This window comes from Trachypithecus francoisi, unplaced genomic scaffold (genome assembly GCF_009764315.1).
Source record: "Trachypithecus francoisi isolate TF-2019V2 unplaced genomic scaffold, Tfra_2.0 Lachesis_group12, whole genome shotgun sequence".
NCBI lineage: Eukaryota > Metazoa > Chordata > Mammalia > Primates > Cercopithecidae > Trachypithecus > Trachypithecus francoisi.
In genome coordinates, this window is record NW_022681457.1 from 55612225 (window position 1) to 55634647 (window position 22423).

At 42.6% G+C, this 22423-nt stretch overlaps 1 protein-coding gene across 6 annotated transcripts in view; it reads right to left on the minus strand.

Annotated features, from left to right (window-relative positions):
• ZNF43 (zinc finger protein 43) overlaps positions 1-22423 on the minus strand; it is a 534348-nt gene that overhangs the window by 15558 nt on the left and 496367 nt on the right. For 3 of the 6 annotated variants that reach the window (XM_033229229.1, XM_033229227.1, XM_033229223.1), the window contains exons 2-3: positions 3496-3622; positions 2282-2380 (exon numbers count right to left, since the gene is read on the minus strand). In XM_033229229.1, the coding sequence (XP_033085120.1) occupies positions 2282-2380; positions 3496-3622 (226 nt within the window). Of the gene's footprint in view, positions 1-2281; positions 2381-3495; positions 3623-22423 lie in introns of those variants that run through there. The other 3 variants (XM_033229224.1, XM_033229225.1, XM_033229226.1) reach the window with 2 other exon arrangements.

A 22423-nucleotide genomic window follows, 5' to 3' on the forward strand; every position in this document is an offset into this window, starting at 1 on the left:
AAAATACAAAAAACTAGCCAGGCGAGGTGGCAGGCGCTTGTAGTCCCAGCTTACTCGGGAGGCTGAGGCAGGAGAATGGTGTAAACCCGGGAGGCGGAGCTTGCAGTGAGCTGAGATCCGGCCACTACACTCCAGCCTGGGCGACAGAGCGAGACTCCGTCTCAAAAAAAAAAAAAAAAAAAAAAGAAGTTTTAGACCAACCTTACCAACAGGGTGAAAGCCCATCTCTACTTAAAATACAAAAAAATTAGCCAGATGTGATGGGGGACACCTGTAACCTCAGCTACTTGGGAGGCTGAGGCAGGAGAATCAGTTGAAACTGGGAAGTGGAGGTTGCAATGAGCTGAGATTGTGCTATTGCACTCCAGCCTGGGCGACAGAGCGAGACTCTGACTCAAAAAAAAAAAAAAGAAAAAGAAAAAGAAAATAGCAACTAAAAACTAAAAATGTATAGGGAGAGTAACAATAGTAAGATGGAAAAATAAAAGGTGCCCTACTTATCACCACAGAGCAAGAAAATTTGTCAGCCATCCTAGACAAAAATGCCTTTATGAGAGCCAGGCATCATGGCTCACACTTGCAATGACAGCTATATGGTACATTGAGGTAGGAGAATTGCTTCAGGCCAGGATTTTAAGATCAGGCTGGGTTATATAGCAAGACCCCCTCTCAAAAATAAGTTCATTTAAAAGACTTTTGAGATCCAGGGAGGCAGTTGTAAAACTCTCATAAAGCCCAAGATTAAGGAGTTTTCTTTTTCAGAAGGCAGGCTCTCATTCAGGTGGCAAACAACAGGACCCCTGTTCTTAACTACAGGCCAGAAAATGGCCCACCCAGCTTGGTCCCACAGAAAATTCTGAACTTACTCTGTAACCATCCCAAACTGCTTCCAGCCACAGTCTGGGAGAGGTCCTGTTCTTCAAAAGCCCTGGAGGAAGATACTGGTTTATAGCCATGCAGGCCTTTACTGTGGACCCTGAAGCAGTTCAGTGACTGTTCCAGCTCCCTAAGTCACAGTTTATGGCCAGTTCTGCTTAATTAGAAACCCACACAGTTACCTGGGGAAATCCTCTCTGGTACTCAGTGAAAGCCACACTCATCCACATCCTAATATAAAGCATATATGCATACCCTAATATAAGCATACCCTAATATAAATATAGGCAGACCCGACTGCAAAAACCTGCCCTAGTGTCTGCCCTACAGACGAAAGTCCTGAAGGATATTTACCCTGTCCAAAAATAAAATGGAAATTACAACTACCCAAGCTCCTTGTAACAAGCCAACTAAAGGTGGACCCTAGTGCAGACCCAGTAGCCTTGTGACCAAGCTATGACCCCTCTCCACTACAGGCCAGGCATGGTGGCTCATGCCTGTAATCCCAAAAATTTGGGAGGCTGAGGCAGACAGATCACCTGAGGTCAGGAGTTTGAGACGAAGCTGACCAAACATGGTGAAACCCTGTCTCTACTAAAAATACAAAAATTAGCCAGGCGTGGTGGCATGCGCCTGTAATCCCATCTAGTCGGGACACTGAGACAGGAGGCAGAGGTTGCAGTGAGCCAAGATTGTGCCACTGCACTCCAGCCTGGGCGACAGAGCAAGACTCTGTCTTTAAAAAAAAAAAAAAGCCATGGTATCCAAAGTGATCTATAAATTTAATAAACTTTCTATCAAAATTCCAGTGGGATTTTTTTCACAATAATGCAGTAATGGACAATGCAATTCTAAAATATACATGAAACTAGAATAAATTTTGAACAAAGCAAACTTGAGGAAAAAGAACAAAGCAAAGAAACATCATAATTCATAATTTCAAATTATTTAAAGGCTATAGTAATAAAAACAGGATGAATTGTGCAGAAAATATACAAAGAAATCCAATGGAATAGAAAGCACTTCTCACGTATTTCAGACATGAAGCAAAGAAAGAACTTAAAAAATAGTTTAATATAGAGTTTCTCAAAAGCATACAGATATTTGTGTGTCCCCCAAAAGGATGGAAAAGCAGTCAGATTGTGCAGTCTCTTAAATGTCATGGAGAGGACTTTGGCTCTCATGGTAAACTTGAAGGAAGATCACCAAAGGGAAATAAGAATCCTGAGATAATTTAAAAGCATAAGACAGAAGATGCCCCTATGTGAAAGCAAAATGAAAAAACTCAGGCTTCCCAGAAATTGTTTCCTTTGGAACACAGCTTTCCAAGTCACATTTTAAGGACTGGCTTTTCCCCTAACCTTTGGACCTATCATCTGTGTTTGTTGTATTCACTTTCACTTACCTGAGGGTTTGGCTACCATTTCATGTCTCCTCATAGGCTCCCAAGGCTCTTTTTCTTGCTCCAGACAGGTGATCAGGTCTGGTTTAGAGACAGCAATACCTGTTTCAATAAAAAATAAATTACATGAATCTTGCTCATATTCTCCAATTATTAACCTAGCGATATGTCCAGTATGAAGGGTGTGATAGAATATCCTAATCATTAATCCCAAAATACTAATTTTTTTTTGGAGATGGAGTCTCAATCTGTCAACAAGGCTGGAGTACAGTGGTGCAATCTCAGCTCACTGCAATCTCCATCTCCAGGGTTCAAGCAATTCCAATGCCTCAGCCTCCCAAGTAGCAGGGATTACAGGCGTGTGCCACCATGCCTGATCAATTTTTGTATTTTTAGTAGAGACAGGGTTTTGCCATGTTGGTCAGGTTGGTCTCAAACTCCTGACCTCAGGGTGATCTGCCTGCCTTGGCCTCCCAAAGTGCTGGGATTACAGGCATGAGCCACCGTACCTGGCCCCAAAATATTAATTTTTAACAAAAATTTCTTTTTGTTTGAGACAGAGTCTCACTCTGTTGCCCAGGCTGGAGTGCAGTGGCACAATCTCAGCTCACTGCAACCTCCACCTCCCGGGTTCAAGCCATTCTCCTGCCTCAGGCTCCTGAGTAGCTGGAATTACCGGCATGAACCACCACACCTGGCTAATTTTTGCATTTTTAGTAAAGATGGGGTTTTGCCATGTTGGTCAGGATGATCTCAAACTCCTGACCTCAGATGATCTGCTTGCCTCAGCCTCCCAGAGTACTAGGATTACAGGAGTGAGGTACCATGCCTGGCCTTCAACAAAAATTTCTAAATATTTAGAAAATATCTTATTTTGTAGGTTCTTAATTTCACTACCTGGTAATACTGAGTCAAAAATTGGTGTTGGCAATTAGATTTTAAGTTGTGGGCAAAAATATTTTATGCCACTTAATTTCTGGAATTACTACTATTCTGGAGTGAAAGATACAGATCAGCTCAGAAATGTGGAAAGTTCAGGTCAAGATGAAATATCTTGAAAAAAATTATTTCGTGTACCAACAAATCCCCCCAATTTTTTTGAAAACAGGAATCTGAAACTCATGTATGCAAAGTACAAATTACCAAAAAACAGTCTACAGAAAAAAAAATGAAAGATTTAGGGTGTATTAGGAATTGAGTATTGAAGTTATGCTCACCCAGGAAGACCAGGTTTCTGTAGTTCTCTAACATCACATTCCTATATAAATTCTGCTGTGCAGTGTCCAGGCATTGCCACTCCTCCAGACAAAATTCTATGGCCACATCCATAAATGTCAATGGTCCCTAAAAAAAACACACACACACAAACACACACATTTACCAAGTGGCCACATGCAGAATTTATAATTTGACTCAAGGTAAAATGAGAGAGTAAAGAGAACAGGTTCTGACTTATAGAAGATACTGAAATTATCCAATAAAATAATTCTTTACATGGAAATATTCTCCAATGTATTTTCTACCCGAGAAAAGAAAGTGGCGTAAGATCCACAACATCAGTGTATATATAATACTTTTCTGGATGATAAACTATAAAACTGAGGGCATAAACACAAACATGTAAATTTTTGAGTTCTCTATTTCCATCATACAGAATCAGTTGCGAATATTTTTCAGATAAAGACATGTTGAGTTAGAAGGGACCTTTAAAATATTAAGGTGTACAATAAACTGAGGATCCTGTTAATGCAGATTATTTTTTCAGAAGATCTAGAATAAAGTCTGAGTTTCTAAGTTTCTAACAAACTCACCAGTAATGCCAATGATTTTGGCCCAAAAAGACTATTTGTCAAACATCCAGTAAGTGGAAAAGTCTGTGTTTTTTTCTAGTTTTTCTGGCCAGTATACAAAGAGCTTTCATTTTCAAAAGACAGATAAATGCAAAGAAAACCTAAGAAAGAAGAGCAGCTGCCAGATTAAATGTGATGGTTTACATACATCAGTTGCATAAAGATTCTTAAAAATATGGCTGGGCGTGGTGGCTCACACCTGTAATCACAGCATTTTGGGAGGCTGAGGTGGGTGGATCACCTGAGGTCAGGAGTTTGAGACCAGCCTGGCCAACATGGAGAAACCCCATCTCTACTAAAAATACAAAAATTAGCCAAGCATAGTGGCATATGCCTGTAGTCCCAGTTACTCAAGAGGCTGAGGTAAGAGAATCACTTGAACCCGGGAAGTGGAGGTTGCCGTGAGCTGAGATCACATCATTGTATTCTAGCCTGGGTCACAGAGCAAGACTCCATCTAAAAAAAAAAAAAAAATCTGAATACTAAAAAGACAAATGGCCGGGCACAGTGGATCACGCCTATAATCCCAGCACTCTGAGAGGCCAAGGTGGGTGGATCACGAGGTTAGGAGTTTGAGACCTCCCTGGCCAAGATGGTGAAACCCCGTCTCCACTAAAAATACAAAAATTAGCCGGGTGCGGTGGCGGGCGCCCGTAATCCCAGCTACTCAGGAGGCTGAGGCAGGAGATTTGCTTGAACTCAGGAGGCAGAGGTTGCAGTGAGCCAAGATGGCACCACTGCACTATAGCCTGGGTGACAGAGAAAGACTATGTCTCAAAAAAAAAAGAAAGAAAGAAAGAAAAAGAACTATTTAGGGAAATTGTCAGACAGCCCTTTAATCAAGTGAATAATTAACACAAAATGCACTAGAACAAATTTTTAAGATGTGCTGATGCACGCAAAAAGACACAGCATCACTGCTGTGATATTGCCCCCGAAAAGTAAATTATAATCTAAATTTAACCATAAAGAAATATCAGTTTTATGCAAAGTTCAAGATACAGATGTCTCCCATGTTCTGTAATTTTTTTTTTTTTTTGAGATGAAGTTTCGCTTTTGTTGCTCAGGCTGGAGTACAATGGTGCGATCTCAGTTTACTGTAACCTCTGCCTCCTGAGTTCAAGCAATTCTCCTGCCTCAGTCTCCTGAGTAGCTAGGATTACAGGCATGAGCCACCACACCTGGCTAACTTTCTTGTGCTTTTAGTAGAGATGGGTTTCACTACGTTGGTCAGACTGGTCTCAAACTCCTGACCTCCACTGGTCACTGGTCCACCCACCTTGAACTCCCAAAGTGCTGGGATTACTACAGGCATGAGCCACCACACCCAGCTGTAATTTTTTTTTTTTTTTTTTTTTTAAAGATGGAGTCTCGCTCAGTCTCCCAGGCTGGAGTGCAGTGGCGTGATCTCAGCTCACTGCAAGCTCTACCTCCCGGGTTCATGTCATTCTCCTGCCTCAGCTTCCCGAGTAGCAGGGACTACAGGCACACGCCACTACGCCCGGCTAATTTTTTTGTATTTTTTTTTAGTAGAGACGGGGTTTCACCGTGTTAGCCAGGATGGTCTTGATCTCCTGATCTCGTGATCTGCCCGTCTCGGCCTCCCAAAGTGCTGGGATTACAGGCGTGAGCCACCGTGCCTGGCCAACGCGGCTGTAATTTTTAATAGTAATTTTTAGTAGTCTATCTTTAGCAACCATAAAGCAAGTATATCCTGATAATATTTTTCAGAACTTTCTGCTTTATAAATGCCTTCTTGTTTAAACAAGCATTTTCTGAATCCTGTTCTGCATAGAGCTAATAAAAAACACAGGCTGAACCTCAACATGTTTTCCATTTTTAGTAAGAACCCCAGTTTTCCCCAATAGAAATCCTGGGTATCCACACCTTCCCATGTTAAACAACCATGAAAGGATCATTTTTAATATTGCAGTTCATAAAATCATGGTGAGAATTCTGCATGGGCCGGGCGCGGTGGCTCAAGCCTGTAATCCCAGCACTTTGGGAGGCCGAGGCGGGCGGATCACGAGGTCAGGAGATCGAGACCATCCTGGCTAACACGGTGAAACCCCGTCTCTACTAAAAAATACAAAAACTAGCCGGGCGAGGTAGCGGGCGCCTATAGTCCCAGCTACTGCGAGAGGCTGAGGCGGGAGAATGGCGTGAACCCGGGAGGTGGAGCTTGCAGTGAGCTGAGATCCGGCCACTGCACTCCAGCCTGGGGGACAGAGCAAGACTCCGTCTCAAAAAAAAAAAAAAAAAGAAAGAAAGAGAATTCTGCATGGCATATTAGAAGCCATGATATAGAGAATGTAGAGAAGGCTCTGGTATATAGAAAAGAAATACTTTGCAGAGACCCTTGACTATCATAAAAATTTAAAAAGCAGTTAAAACAAACTCATTAGGGAAGATAAACACAAGTAGCCAAAACAAAGTACAGGTTTGCAAGTACTAAACACATGGCATTCCAGGAAGCAGAGTGGACACAGCTCTTGATCTGAGACATGTTTAGCTTAAAAAAAAAAAGCCATTTTTTCTCTTATCTCTGAGAATCCTTTCCAGATGAGATTCTCTGGACAAATTACACCTGCATCTTGAGAATATGCCTTTAAAGCTGTCAGTACCACCTGTTTGCCTACTACCACCACACTCATAGGCAGAAGGACCACCAAGACCTGCAGAAAAAGTTCACCTATTTTTGTCCTTTATAACAGAAGAGATTCAGCAAGAATGAACTCTTCTATGGAGATACTAATATGAGTTTCACCTTTTCTATCCTCAAGTGCCCTCCTCTGCCATGGACACCAGCAATTTTTGCTACAGTAATGGAAATATGGGCCACACTGTCCTGTCCCTACCAAACCCAAACAGAACAGGCCCTGTAACCACCATTTAGTGCAAAAGTCAAACTTAAATCTTGTGTATGTATTTTGAACCCTTTATAATTGATTCTAGCCTCATTTTAGAGTCACAAGAGGCACTTAATTAAAACCTGAACCAAACTATAAATAGAATAAGCAGGCCTGACCTAAATAAGGCCTCCAAAAGGGGTGAATCTGAACAGAAAAAAAGCAGAGACGAACCTATGTAGAATTCTGTTCTCTATGCCACTGGGGTATTTCCTGTTTGGTTTTTCCTAAGCTTACCTAAGACAAACTTAAATTCCACAGTTTGTGTAATTTTAATCTTAAAAGCCACTGCCCTCTCAATTTTATAACATGTACCAATAAGCAATTAAAACAAATCCCTTAAGGTTTTCTAGGGGAATTTATTATTGTAAGATAAATATGTATTCTTAGCAAGGTAAGACGAATAGAAACAGTAATATTAACTTTTTTCAACAAACATTCCTTCAGGTGATGATATCAGAAGTCAGAACAATACATAGAAAGTGGAAAAATAAAGCCCAAGTTTTTTTTGCACACATCTACTCATTGTACCAACCATATAATGCTAAATTCAACCATGTATCCAGTTGAATTTAGCATGGGTAGTCTAGACTAAAAATTCCTGGATGATGGGGACAACAACTGCTTCATCTATTTTTTCAAATGGCCATATGAAACGGTAGAAATTAGTTTATCTGTTTGAGTCTCCAGATCTCCTCTCTGTTTTTCACCCAACTACAAGGAAACTAGAAAAACTCTCATCTGGGTACCAACTCATATATGATGAGAAACAAGAACAGAATGACTAATTTATCTTAGACTGAGACAGAGAAGAATTAATCATTCTTGTCAGCCTAACACAATTCTGTTCTGGACATTTTCAAATGTTGGAAAGACGTCTAGTTGATTGTGAGAGAATTCCCAGTGACCCAGAGCTGACTGCCCAATAAGCCAGGCAAGAAAGAATCAGGTTTTTTTTTTTTTTTTTTTTGGGAGATGGAGTTTCACTCTTGTTGCCCAGGCTGGAGTGCAGTGGCGCAATCTTGGCTCACTGCAACCCCCAAGCAATTCTCCTGCCTCAGCCTCCCAAGTAGCTGGGATTACAGGCATGTGCCACCATACCTGGCTATTTTTTTTTTGTATTTAGTTGAGATGGGTTACACCATGTTGGTCAGACTGATCTTGAACTCCTAACCTCAGGTGATCCACCCACCTTGGCCTCCCAAAGTGCTGGGATTACAGGTGTGAGCCAGTGCACCCAGTCTCAGGCTGATTCTAAATAGAAAACAGAACTGCCTGGCCGGGCACGGTGGCTCGCTCATCCCAGCACTTAAGGAGGCTGAGGCAGGTGGATCACGAGGTCAGGAAATTGAGACCATCCTGGCTAACACGGTGAAACCCCAACTCTACTGAAAAAAAAAAAAAAAAATTGCCGGGTGTGGTGGCAGTTGCCTGTAGTCCCAGCTACTCAGGAGGCTGAGGCAGGAAAATGACATGAACCCGGGAGGCGGAGCTTGCAGTGAGCCAAGATCGCGCCACTGCACTCCAGCCTGGGCGACAATGCAAGACTCTTGTCTCAAAAAAAAAGAAAGAAAGAAAGAAAAGAAAAGAAAATAGAACTACCCTGGTAGAGCTCCAGAACCTGCATCACCTGTCCTGATTAGCTAGCTCTTAGGTAGGAAAAAAGACAAAAATACTCTACTCCAGTATCGTATTTTATGGGCAGATACAGCTGTGGTCATAGCTCTGGACATTTTGTGGTCTTGATCTCTCACTCCTAAGATGCTTGTTACACTTACAGATTCTGCCATTAGATTCTATTTACACCTGGAGCCTCTCACATACGTGTTAGCAGGTCACTGAACAAAATCTGAAAAGTCTGGCCAGGTGCGGTGGCTCAAGTCTGTAATCCCAGCACTTTGAGAGGCCAAGACAGGCGGATCAGGAGGTCAGGAGATCCAGACTATCCTGGCTAACACAGTGAAATCCCCTCTCTACTAAAAAATACAAAGAACTAGCTGGGCGAGGTGGCGGGTGCCTGTAGTCCCAGTTACTCGGGAGGCTGAGGCAGGAGAATGGCGTGAACCCGTGAGGCAAGCTTGCAGTGAGCTGAGATCTGGCCACTGCACTCCAGCCTGGGTGACAGAGCGAGATTCTGTCTCAAAAAAAAAAAAAAAAAAAAAAAAAAAATCTGAGCCGGTGTGGTGGCTCAAGCCTGTAACCCCAGCACTTTGGGAGGCCAAGACGGGCGGATCACGAGGTCAGGAGATCGAGACCATCCTGGCTAACACGGTGAAACCCCGTCTCTACTAAAAAATACAAAAAACTAGCCGGGCGACGTGGCTGGCACCTGTAGTCCCAGCTACTCGGGAGGCTGAGGCAGGAGAATGGCGTAAACCCAGGAGGCGGAGCTTGCAGTGAACGGGGAGGGGCGGGGGGAAGGCCGGGCGCGGTGGCTCACGCCTGTAATCCCAGCACTTTGGGAGGCCGAGGCGGGCGGATCACAAGGTCAGGAGATTGAGAACACGGTGAAACCCCGTCTCTACTAAAAATACAAAAAATTAGCCGGGCGCGGTGGCGGGCGCCTGTAGTCAGTCCTAGCTACTAGGGAGGCTGAGGCAGGAGAATGGCATGAACGCAGGAGGCAGAGCTTGCAGTGAGCCGAGATCGCGCCACTGTACTCCAGCCTGGTGGACAGAGTGCGACTCCGTCTCAAAAAAAAAAAAAATCTGAAAAGTTCAAAAAGTCGCACTCTCAAAGGGGTCTTTAAGATGTCTATGCTGATTTCTCACAATGTAGAAAATGTCTCTTGCTGATTTTCTGTATATTCTCAATCCAAAACCTGGCCTGTCTTGTGAATCGCAGGCAGAGGCCAAACTATATGTGCAGATTGTGTTGGATCAACCTGGCTCTGCATTCTTGGGTGTTAAAGCAAGCAGGGTACAATCAAAAGAGAGATCCCCTCGTGGAAGCTGCTGTGGCACATTTTTAATAATATATTTACCTTAAAAAAAAAAATGAGGCAACATGAATATAAGTAAATCATTTATTTGGGCCAAGCTTGAGGATTATAACCTGGGAGCAATGATTCAAGTTGTCTGGAATGTAAACTTTAGCAGCGGTTACAAGTAGATTTGTAAACGCAAAAAAGAGGGCAGAGAGTGGACTGGTACAAAGTTGTTCGTCAGGTCCACTTAGGCCAGGCACAGTGGCTCATGCCTGTAATCCTAGTACTTTGGGAGGTCAAAGCGGCTGGATCACCTGAGGTCAGGAGTTGAGGTCAGCCTAGCCAACATAGTAAAACCCTGTTTCTACTAAAACAAAAAATTAGCCGGGCATGTTGGCACATGCTTGTAATTCCAGCCACTCGGGAGGCTAAGGCAGGAGAACTGCTTGAACCCGGGAGGTGAAGGTTGCAGTGAGCCTAGATCGCACCGTTGCACTCCAGCCTGGGCAACAAGAGTGAAACTGTCTCAAAAATCAACCAACCAACCAACCAAAAAAAAAAGTTGTCAGGAAGTCTTATTTATTTACAGAAATAACACTGATTATTGATTGGATATACATTGTTAAGGTTTAAAGTATGGGTTATAGTATCCCGTGTGGCTTTATTAGTTTAGTTTATAGCTACTTGTGGCAATAGCAAATAGTTTCAAGAGATAAACACATAGTTCAAAGGGAGGAGAAATAATTGTGTTCTCATTTTAATGTATCTGAGTTTGAAAAAAGGACTTGCATTCCTCAGATTGAAGTTTTTTTTATTTCTCAAATCTGAAAACCCAGAATCAGAATTTGGGGCTGCAGATTTAGCGGAGCTAAATAGTGGAGTAGCAGCAGGTTTCACCTTCACAGTTTAGGGCATTTTTAGCAAGAGGAAGAAAGTCAAAGTGGAGATCCTCATGTCTACATGTCTACTCAATGCACACAATACTCTGATCGGGTTTCTGGGCCCCATGGTCTGTGAATCACTTTCAGGTCTGAGGATACAAAAGTCACTGAAAAACGTAAAACAGTCAGGTGCAGTGGCTCACGCCTGTAATACCAGCACTGTGGAAGGCCGAGGCAGGCAGATCACAAGGTCAAGAGATCAAGCCCAATCTGGCCAACATGGTGAAACTTGGTCTCTACAAAAAATACAAAAATTAGCTGGGTGTGGTGGCACTCGCTTATAGTCCCAGCTACTTGGAAGGCTGAGGCAGAAGAACCGCTTAAACCTGGAGGCAGAGGTTGCAGTGGGCCGAGATGGTGCCACTGCACTCCAGCCTGGGCAACAGAACAAGACTCCATCTCAAAAAAAAAAAAAAAAAAAAAGAAAAAGAAAAAAAAAGAGGTAAAATGGTTGGTTCCTTCTCTGTGAAGTTTGTAGAAATCTTATCTATCCCTTCTAGAAGTGACTACAGTTAATTATATATACCAAATAGGTCAAAAAAAAATTTCCACTGCCATATTTAGGGAACGTCATACACTTTGCAGCACAACTGTGAGTAGACTGGAAGCCTGAAAGGAAAAGCTTTCTCTAGATTAAAGCTTGGTTGGCACCTTATGTGTTTATATTATGTCCGGTAATTCAAAACAGTGTTTGGAAATGGAATTTTTTAAAAAAATTCTGCAGCCCCAGAGAAACTCCAAAATGATAGAACAGAATTTTATTACACAATTAAACCAGAATGTGAGCGGCATCACAGTAAATCTGCTTAAGAGACTGCAAGACAGAAAGACAGTTCAGCAGGTTTGCTGAGCCTGAGCATTGATTCAGGCTCAGTTTCTACTTAACAATGGTGACATGGAAAAAATACTGCTGGGTTTGGCTGAGTGCAGTACTTTGGGAGGCCGAGGCGGGCAGATCACCAGGTCAAGAGATTGAGACCATCCTGGCCCAACATGGTGAAACCCCATCTATACTAAAAATACATAAATTAGCTGGGTGTGTACTCCCAGTTACTCAGGAGGCTGAGGCAGGAGAATCACTTGAAACTAGGAGGTGGAGGCCGGGCGCGGTGGCTCAAGCCTGTAATCCCAGCACTTTGGGAGGCCGAGACGGGCGGATCACGAGGTCAGGAGATCGAGACCCTCCTGGCTAACACGGTGAAACCTCGTCTCTACTAAAAAATACAAAAAACTAGCCGGGTGAGGTGGCGGGCGCCTGTAGCCCCAGTTACTCGGGAGGCTGAGGCAGGAGAATGGCTTAAACCCAGGAGGCGGAGCTTGCAGTGAGCTGAGATCCGGCCACTGCACTCCAGCCTGGGCGACAGAGCGAGACTCTGTCTCAAAAAAAAAAAAAAAGAAAGAAACTAGGAGGTGGAGGATGCAGTGAGCTGAGATTGCGCCACTGCACTCCAGCCTGGCGACAGAGTAAAACTCTGTCTCCAAAAAAAAAAAAAACAACACTGCTGGGTTTTCAGCATGAGTTCAGATGATGATAGCTCCAAGGGTTTTCATCGTGCATTCACAGTCACCACGGGACACTAATAGAGCTTCTGAAACAGATACTCAAAGCATTTGAAAGAAAAACAGCTCTCTATTTGAGTAACACTGTATGAGAAAAAAAAAAAAAGAAGTTAACAGCATAAGAAAAAACTTAGATTAGATGTAAGATTGATCAAGTCAGCCATAAAATATTCCCCTTAAAGAAATTTCTCTCTAAATAAAGTGCACAGCTACTCTCAGCACAAGAAACATGAGCATTACGAAAAATATATATATTCTCAGCAGAATTTTCTAAGGTTTCTCTTCCATGTCTGCTGCTGTCTCATATTCTAGCCATTGGATGGGAGTTCCATATCGGAAAACATCTCACAATTTCCACAAGCACCTTTTGATGAATAATTGAAATATTGAGTTTATTCATATAGTGTAATATATTCAAGCTGGCAACACAGCTAACTGAAGAGCTACTATGTGTGTGGTTTTTTTTTTTTTTTTGAGAGGGAGTTTCACTCTTGTTGCCCAGGCGGGGGTGCAATGGTGCAATCTTGGCTCACTGCAACTTCCACCTCCCAGGTTTAAGAGATTCTCCTGCCTCAGTCTCCCAAGTAGCTGGGATTACAGGCATGCGCCACCATACCCAGCTAATTTTTGTATTTTGAGTAGAGACAGGGTTTCTCTATGTTGGTCAGGGAGGTCTTGAACTCCCAACCTCACATGATCCACTCGCCTTGGTCTCCCAAAGTGCTGGGATTACAGGTGTGAGCTACTGCACCCAGCCTTTTTTTTTTTTTTTTTTGAGATGGAGCTTCACTCTTGTTGCCCAGGCTGGAGTGCAAAGGCGAGATCTTGGCTCACCGCAACCTCCACCTCCCGGGTTCAAGCAATCCTCCTGTCTCAGTCTCCCAAGTAGCTGGGATTACAGGCATGCATCACCATGTCTGGCTAATTTTTTATTTTCAGTAGAGATGGAGTTTCTTCATGTTGGTCAGACTGGTTTTGAAATCCCGACCTCAGGTGATCCACCCACCTCAGCCTCCCAAAGTGCTGGAATTACAGGTGTGAAGCACCGTGCCCAACCTCCGAAGAGCTACTATGTTTTCTGAGTGGCCACTTGACCTGCTTTTATTTGTCCTGTAATAGGAGCGTTCCAATTTAGTTAAATGAAAGACACTAAAATTAAGCTTACCTGTAATTATCCAATATTGGATAAATTAATAAGCATGTCAGACTAATATCTATTGTAACGATTTGGTAGTGACTTTTCTTTGGATATTAGATACAAATATCTAAGTACAACCAACTTTAATGTGCTAGTCATAATGTATGTAGCATTTTAAAAAATTGTCTGTAACCATATTTCAGTTAAAACTATTTTATATTTCAAAGTATGAGTAAGAATATTAAAATAACTATTTAGGTCAGGCGCGGGGCTCACGCCTGTAATTCCAGCACTTTGGGAAGCCGAGGTGGGCAGATCACAAGGTCAGGAGATTGAGACCATCCTGGGTAACACTGTGAAACGCCATCTCTAATAAAAATACAAAAATATTAGTCCAGGTGTGGTGGCTCACACCTGTAATCCCAACACTTTGGGAAGCTGAGGCGGGCAGATCACCTGAGGTCAGGAGTTTGAGACCAGCCTGACCAACATGGAGAAATCCTCTCTCTACAAAAAGTACAAAATTTAGGCAGGCATGTTGGCACATGCCTGTAATCCCAGCTACTCAGGAGGCTGAGGCAGGAGAATAACTTGAACCCAGGAGGCAGAGGTTGCAGTAAGCCGAGATTGTGCCATTGTACTCTAGCCTGGGCAACAGGAGTGAAACTCCATCTTAAAAAAAATAATAAATTTAAGGAAAAAAAATACAAAAAATAGCCAGACGTGGTGGCACATGCTTGTAGTCCCAACTACTCAGGAGGCTAAGGCAGGAGAATCGCTTGAACCTGGAGGCAGAGGTTGCAGTGAACTGAGATCGTGCCACTGCACTCCAGCCTGGGCGACAGAGTGAGACTCCATTAAAAGAAACCCCCCCCCCACACACACACACAACTATAGACTCCACAGTTGAGTTTACACACTGAACTGTTCTTGCTTTTGCAGTGTAAGTACTTCAGCTTGCAAATATTAGATAATTACCTTGGATTACCAGTTTTCTGTCAAAGAAACTTATTCAGTGTTTTTCAGTTTTTATCATTCTGTATTTCTAAATTTAATTCTTTCTTCATACTAACTTCTGTGTGCTCCTAAAAAGGGCTTTAATCTAAACAAATCTGTGTCTACTTTAAAAGACTAAAAAACAAAAAAAAAATAAATTTTCCCAAATCAAGGATAAGCAATGAATCTGAGGTCCTACATAAAGACAATCTTGAGTCAAAATGAATGCCAAAATGTTATTTGGCTGTTAATATGTTTTAAATATATTTCAAAAAAGCAACAAAAATATCTCCATATAATCTAAATGCTTTAAGAAAAAAGAGTTGAACAAGATACTCTCTCGTATTTTCAGGTAGGATAATAAAGCCTCTGATTTATAATTTATATTTTCTTTTAAAACAGCCAAGTCTCTGGACATATTGAACTCTTGAACATCTGAATTTCAGTAAACACTGGATTCATTGAGTTCCATCTCAAAAAACAAACACACACAAAACCTGACATCATAAAAGAACAAGAGTAGAAAAAGCAAACTGACTTCTAAGCTAACAAAAGACAAGAAATAACAAAAATCAGATCTGAACTGGAGATTTAGACATAAAAAATGATAAAAACATGGAGAAGGCTGGGCGCGGTGGCTCACAACTGTAATCCGAGCACTTTGGAAGGCCAAGGTGGGTGGACCACTTGAGGTCAGGAGTTCGAGACCAGCCTGGCCAAACAGTGAAACCCGGTCTCTACTAAAAATACAAAAATTGGCCGTGTGTAGTGGTGGGCACCTGTAATCCCAGCTACTCAGGAGGCTGAGGCAGGAGAATTCCTTGAACTGGAGAGGCGGAGGTTGCAGTGTGCCAAGGTTGTGCCACTGCACTCCAGCCTTGGCAATAGAGCGAGATTCTGTCTCAAAAATAAAACAAAAAACAACAACAACAAAAAGGAAAAATCCAGGAGTAAATCTTTAAAAGAATTAATAAGATAAATAACCCACTAGAGAGATTAATGAAGAAAGAGAAGATCCAAATAAACAGGATTAGAAATAACAAAATGGCCATTAACACTGACCCAACAACAATAACAAAATAATTACTGAAGTCTGTAATGAACACCTCTATGTAAACAAACTGGAAAATCTAGAATAGATAGATTCCTAGACATATACATCCTCCAAAGACTGAAAAAAAAAAAACTATCCCTGAAGAGACCAACAAGATCCAAAGTTGAAGTATAATAAATAGCCTACAAACCAATAAAAACCCAGGACCAGACATATTCACAGAAGAATTCTACCAGATGTACAAAAAAAAAGCTGATACCATTCTTACTAGAGACATTCCAAAAAACTGAGAAGGAACTCTTCCCCAACTCATTATATAATAGCATTATCCTGATACCAAAACCTGGTATAAAACAAAGAAAGAAAACTTCATGCCAATGTTCTCAATAAACAATGATGGAAAAATTCTCAAGAAAATACTGGCAAACTGAATCCAGCAGCACATCAAAAAGCTAATCTACTATGATCGAGTAGCTTATATCCCTGGGATGAAGGTTATTTCAACATACACAAATCAATGAATGTGATTAACCACATAAACAGAACTAAAGACCAAAACCACAAGATTATCTCAATAGATGCAGAAAAATCTTTCAGGAAAATTTAACGTTCTTCATCTTAAAATCCTCAACGAACTAGGCATTGAAGGTACATACTTCAGAATAATGAGTTATGTCACAAACTCAAAGCCAACATACAGAATGGACACAAGTTGGAAGCATTTCTCTTTGAAAACTGGCACAAGACAAAGATGCCTTCTCTCATCACTCCTATTAAACATAGCATTGGAAGTACTGGCCAGAGCAATCAGGCAAAAGAAAGAGAGAAAGTCAGACTATTCTTGCTTGCAGGTGGCATGATTCTACACCTAGAAAACCCAATAGCCTCAGCAGAAGAGATGTTTTTTTTTTTTTAATTTTTATTTTTTGAGACAGTGTCTTGCTTTGTCACCCAGGCTGGAGTACAGTGGCACAACCTCGGCTCAATGAAACCTACACCTCCCGGTTTCAAGCAATTCTCCAGCCTCAGCCTCCTGAGTAGCTGGGATTACAGTAGGCCACACAACTACGCCCAGCTAATTTTTGTATTTTTAGTAGAGACAGGGTTTCACCATGTTGGCCAGGCTGACCTCGAACTCCTGACCTTGTGATCCGCCCACCTCGGCCTCCCAAAAGTGCTGGGATTACAGGCATGAGCCACCACGCCCGGTCCCAGAAAAGCTTTTAAACTGACAAACAACTTCAGCCAAGTTTTAGAATACAAAATAAATGCACAAAAATCAGTAACATCTCTGTTACATCAACAATTATTGAAGCCAAAAGCCAAATCAAAAACACAATCCTATTTGGCACAAAAAGAATCAAATATCCAGAAATACAGATAACCAGGGAGGTGAAAGTTCTCTATGACAAGAATTCCAAAACTGCTTCAAAAAGTAAGAGATTACACAAACAAATGGAAAACCCTTTTATGCTCATGAATAGAAAAGGTCAGTATCATTAAAATGGCCAAAACTGCACAAAGAAATGTACAGACTTAATTCTGTTTCTATCAAACAACCAAAAACATTCTTAACGGGACTAATTACAACTATTTAAAAATACTTATGGAACTAAAAAAGAGTCTATATACCCAAGGCATTCCTAAACAAAAAGAACAATACTGGAAGCATTGTATTACCTGACTTCAAACTATACCACAGGGCTACAATAACCAAAGCAACATGGTACTGGTATAGAAACAAACTCATAGACCAATGCAACAGAATAGAGAGCCCAGAAATAATGTCACACATCTACAACCATCTGATCTTCAACAAAGCTTACAAGAGAAATGTAAAAAAAAAATTCTATTTAATAAATGTTGCTAAAATAACTAGCTACTACTATGTAGAAGACTGAAACTGGACCCTTTTCTTACACCGTATACAAAAATCAACTCAAAGTGAATCAAAGTCTTAAATTTAAAATGCAAAACTGTTTTTTAAAAAAACTTTAGAAGATAACCTAGGAAATCATTCTAGACATAGGAACCAGAAGATTTCATGATGGAGATACCAAAAGCAACTGCAACAAAAGGAAAAATTGACAAATGGGACCTAATTAAACTAAAGAGTTTCTTCATAGCAAAGAAAACTATCAACAGACTAACTGAAAACAGACAACCAGCTGGACGCGGTGGCTCACATCTGTAATCCCAGCACTTTGGGAGTCCAAGGCAGGCAGATCACGAAGTCAGGAGTTCCAGACCAGTCTGGCCAACATGGTGAAACATCATCTCTACTAAAAATACAAAAATTAGCTGGGCATGGTGGCATGCGCCTGTAATCCCAGCTACTCAGGAGGCTGAGGCAGGGGAACTGCTTGAACCCAGGAGGTGGAGGTTGGCGTGAGCCAAGATCATGCCACTGCACTCTAGCGGAGCAAGAGTGAGACTCTGTTTCAATTAAAAAAACAAAAAAATTATGTGGTAAACAATTAGTCATATGAAAACACTTCTAGGAGGTACCATAAGTTTCATCTCATAAAATTTAGCCTTAAACTCAGAAATCAAGATGACAGGATATAGAATACAGATAATCACCTTTACGAATTTACCGTGCAAAAAGAGTAACTGATGTTTTTATGAATCTGTGTAACTCACCACTTATATACCACGTTTTCTTATAAAAATGTATTAATTTTCTACAGCCAAAGTAAAAGAGATTTTCCCTATTCTTTTCCTTGGGAGCATTCTAAAAGTCTTGGAATTCTGGTGAAAAATCACCCAGCCATAAAATAAAAGACACCTGAGAAGATTCCTAAACTCACTGTGGGAAAGAGAAAGGTAAATGAGAATTTTTTAAAAAATTTATTTTGTAGACAGAGTTTCACTCGTCACCCAGGCTGAGTACAATGGCGCAATCTCAGCTCACTGCAACCTCTGCCTCCCAGGTTCAAGCGATTCTCTTGCCTCAGCCTCCCGAAGTAGCTGGGATTACAGGCGCCCACTCCCACGCCCAGCTAATTTTTTTGTATTTTGAGTTGAGATGGAGTTTCCCCATATAGGCCAGGCTGGTCTCGAACTCCTAACCTCAGGTGATCCACCCACCTCAGCCTCCCAAAGTGCTGGGATTACACGTGCCCGGCCTGTGACACTGTAGCACACATAGCCGTAGTGGTTATCCTGATTTGTCCCTAGACAGTACTGAAACTCAGGACCAGAAAACAACAACAAAAGGAAGTGTGGATGAGGAAAAATCACCCACATTTTTCAAAAGGAAAAAACTGACCTAAAAACATTCTGAAAGTTTCTGGCTGGGCATGGTGGCTCATGCCTATAATCCCAGCACTTCGAGAGGCAGAGGCGGGTGGATCACCTGAGGTCGGCAGTTTGAGAATGGCCTGACAAACACGGAGAAATCCTCGTCTCTGCTAAAAATACAAAATTAGCCAGGCATGGTGGTGCATCCCTGTAGTCCCAGCTACTCAGGAGGCTGAGTCAGCAGAATCGCTTGAACCCAGGAGGCGGAGTTTGCGGTGAGCTGAGATGGCGCCACTGGAGTCAAGCCTGGGCAAAAAGGGCTAAACTCCATCTCAAGACAAAAAAGAAGAAGAAAAAAAAAAAGTCCTGTGTCCAGGGAAAATAAAAGGATAAAAGAAGCCGGGTGTGGTGGTGGAGGCAGGTGGATCATCTGAGGTTAGGAGTTCGAAGAGTTCGAGACCAGCCAGGCCAACATGGAAAAACCTTATCTCTAATAAAAATACAAAAATTAGCTGGGAGTGGTGGTAGGCACCTGTAGTTACAGCTACTGGAGTGTCTGAAACAAAAGAATCGCTTGAACCAGGGAGGCAGAGGTTGCAGTGAGTGGAGATCACATCACTGCACTCCAGACTGGGCAGCAAAGCAGCATTGTCTCAAAAAAAAAAAAAAAAAGAAAAAAGAAAAGGAAAGGAAAGGAAAAGAGGTACAGAGACTTTTATTTTTTACAACAGCATAAGAGGATTTTTTTTTGCTTTCTTCTCAATATGGAAAGTATTTTCAAATAGAAAACAAAATTTAGGCCGGACTCAGTGGCTCACGCTTGTAATCCTTGCACTTTGGGAGGCCGAGGCAGGTGGATCAGGAGGTCAGGAGTTCGAAACCAGCTTGGTCAACATGGTGAAACCCTGTCTCAACTAAAAATATAAAAAAAATTAGCCAGGTGCGGTGGCAGGTGCCTGTAATTCCAGCTACTTGGGAGGCTGAGGCAGGAGAATTGCTTGAACCTGGGAGTTTGCAATGAGCTGAGATTGCACCATTGCACTCCAGCCTGGGCAACAAAGCAAGACTGAGGGTCAGGGGTGGGCGGGTGGATGGATGGAAGGAAGGGAGGAAAATTTATTTAAGTGCCATCCAATGATTTGTCAAAAAATAATTAAAATATCTATCTAAAATGTACAGATATCTAAAATATCTTTAAAACATATCTCTGTATCTAAAATGTACACTAAAAAAAAAAAAAAAAATACAGCCAGCGCGGTGGCTAGTTCTAAGTACTGTAATCCCAGCACTTTGGGAGGCTGAGGCGGGTGGATCATCTGAGCTCAGGAGTTCAAGACCACCTGGCCAAAATAGTGAAATCCCGTCTTTACTAAAAATATAAAAAATTAGCTGGGCATGGTGGCAGGTGCCTGTAATCCCAGCTACTAAGGAGGCTGAAGCAGGAGAATCGCTAGAATCCAGAAGGTGGAGGTTAAAGGAAGCCGAGATTGTGCCATTGCACTCCAGCCTGGACAAAAGAGTGAAACTCCATCTCAAAAAAAAAAAAGAAAAAATAGTTGATAATGTGAATTAGGGAGAAGAAAGTGGCATTTGTGAATGTCAGAAAAAAAGGAAAATTTAGTTTTCCTTTTTTTTCCAGAGGGAGTTTCGCTCTGTGGCCCAGGCTGGAGTACTACGTGATCTCGACTCACTGCAAACTCCGCCTCCAGGGATCAAGCGGTTCTCCTGCCTCCCAAGTAGCTGGGATTACAGGTGCCCACCACCACAACTGGCTGATTTTTTGTTTTGCTTTTTTTGAGATGGAGTCTTGCTCTGTTGCCTAGGCTGGAGTGCAGTGGTGCAATCTGGGCTCACTGCAACTTCCGCCTCCTGGGTTCAAGACATTCTCCTGCCTCAGCCTCCCGAGCAGCTGAGACTACAGGCACACACCACCATGCCCAGCGAATTTTTGTATTTTTAGTAGAGACCGGGTTCACTGTTGGCCAGGCTGGTCTCGAACTCCTCACCTCGTGATCCACCCGCCTCGGCCTCACAAAGTGCTGGGATTACAGACGTGAGCCACTGAGCCCAGACTGAAAATTTAGTATTTTACTCAAATCCATTAGGCTGCAGGAATGGGTAGTCCGGTGTAGACTTCAGACCCTGCTTGAAACATACGAGAAAAATGCAGAGGAAAATCATTCTTCTGTGGAGTGTGAAAATAATTACGTGGCAGGCAATTAGACTGAGATCGCTCTAATGTCAAGGTTTCTACCTTATAAAAATCTAACTCAAATGTGTATTTTGTAAATTACTACACTGAGGAAAACAAAATTCAGGCTTAAACAACTATAAACTGCCAATTAACCCGATTATATAACCAGGAAATTTCCACCTTAATTATACAGATTAAAAAACTATATAACTCTACCCAACAAAGTATTGAATTTGGTTTTCTTCATCATGCACCTTCTAAAAGTCTTTCCTGGCCGAGCGCAGTGGCTCACGCCTGTAATCCTAGCACTTCAGGAGGCCAAGGCGGGCGGACTGCCTGAGCTCAGGAGTTGGAGACCAGCCTGGGCAACACTGTGAAATCCGGTCTCTACTGAAACAGAAAAAATTAGCCCAGCATGGCGCTGCGCGCCTGTAGTTCCAAGCTACTCAGGAGGTTGAAGCAGGAGAATCGCTTGAACCCGGAAGAGGAAGGCTGCAGTGAAGTGACCCCAGATCACATCACTGCACTCCAGTCTGGACGACAGAGCAAGACTCCGTATCAAAAAAAAAAAAAAAAAAAACTTTCCTTCATTCTCCATGGACCACAACTACAAACCATAGCTGTGTGCTCTACAGTCTTATTCTTTAATTAAATTATTTAATATTTTTGTGGTGACTCATGTGTGTGTGTGTGTGTGTATATATATATTTTTGACACAGTCTCACTACAATGCCCAGGCTGGAGTGCAACAGAGCGATATCGGCTCACCGCATCCTCCGCCTCCTGGGTTCCAGCGATTCTCCTGTCTCAGCCTCCCGAGTAGCTGGGATTACAAGCGCGCGCCACCACGCCCAGCTAATTTTTGTATTTTTAGTAAAGACGGGGTTCACCAAATTGGCCAGGCTGCTCTCGAACTCCTAACCTAGTCATACGCTCGCCTCGGCCTCCCAAAGTGCTAGATTAAAGGCGGGACCCACTGCACCCGGCCGACTCTCCCAAGTTTCTCATAGACGAAAAAACGGACTGGAAAAGCCACGGACCAAAGCTCTTCCTATTCATGAAACTGCATCACCAGTCAGGATTCTCCCCTGACTACCCTCCCGCGGCCCCCGCACAATCTGGGAGAGACGCCCCGTTGCGGCTGCGGAGCTGCCCACAGAGGGCCCCAGGCCGGGACACAGTCACTGCGCAGGAAACAGACAGGACGCCCGGGGCAGCTGTCAGCGCAGCCGCCATCTTACGGCTGAAGGGGACCGAGACCCAGCTGGGCAAGAACTCCGGCCGCGCAGATTGTGGAGCTGACTGTAGGGAGGCCTGAGTCGCGCCACAGCCCG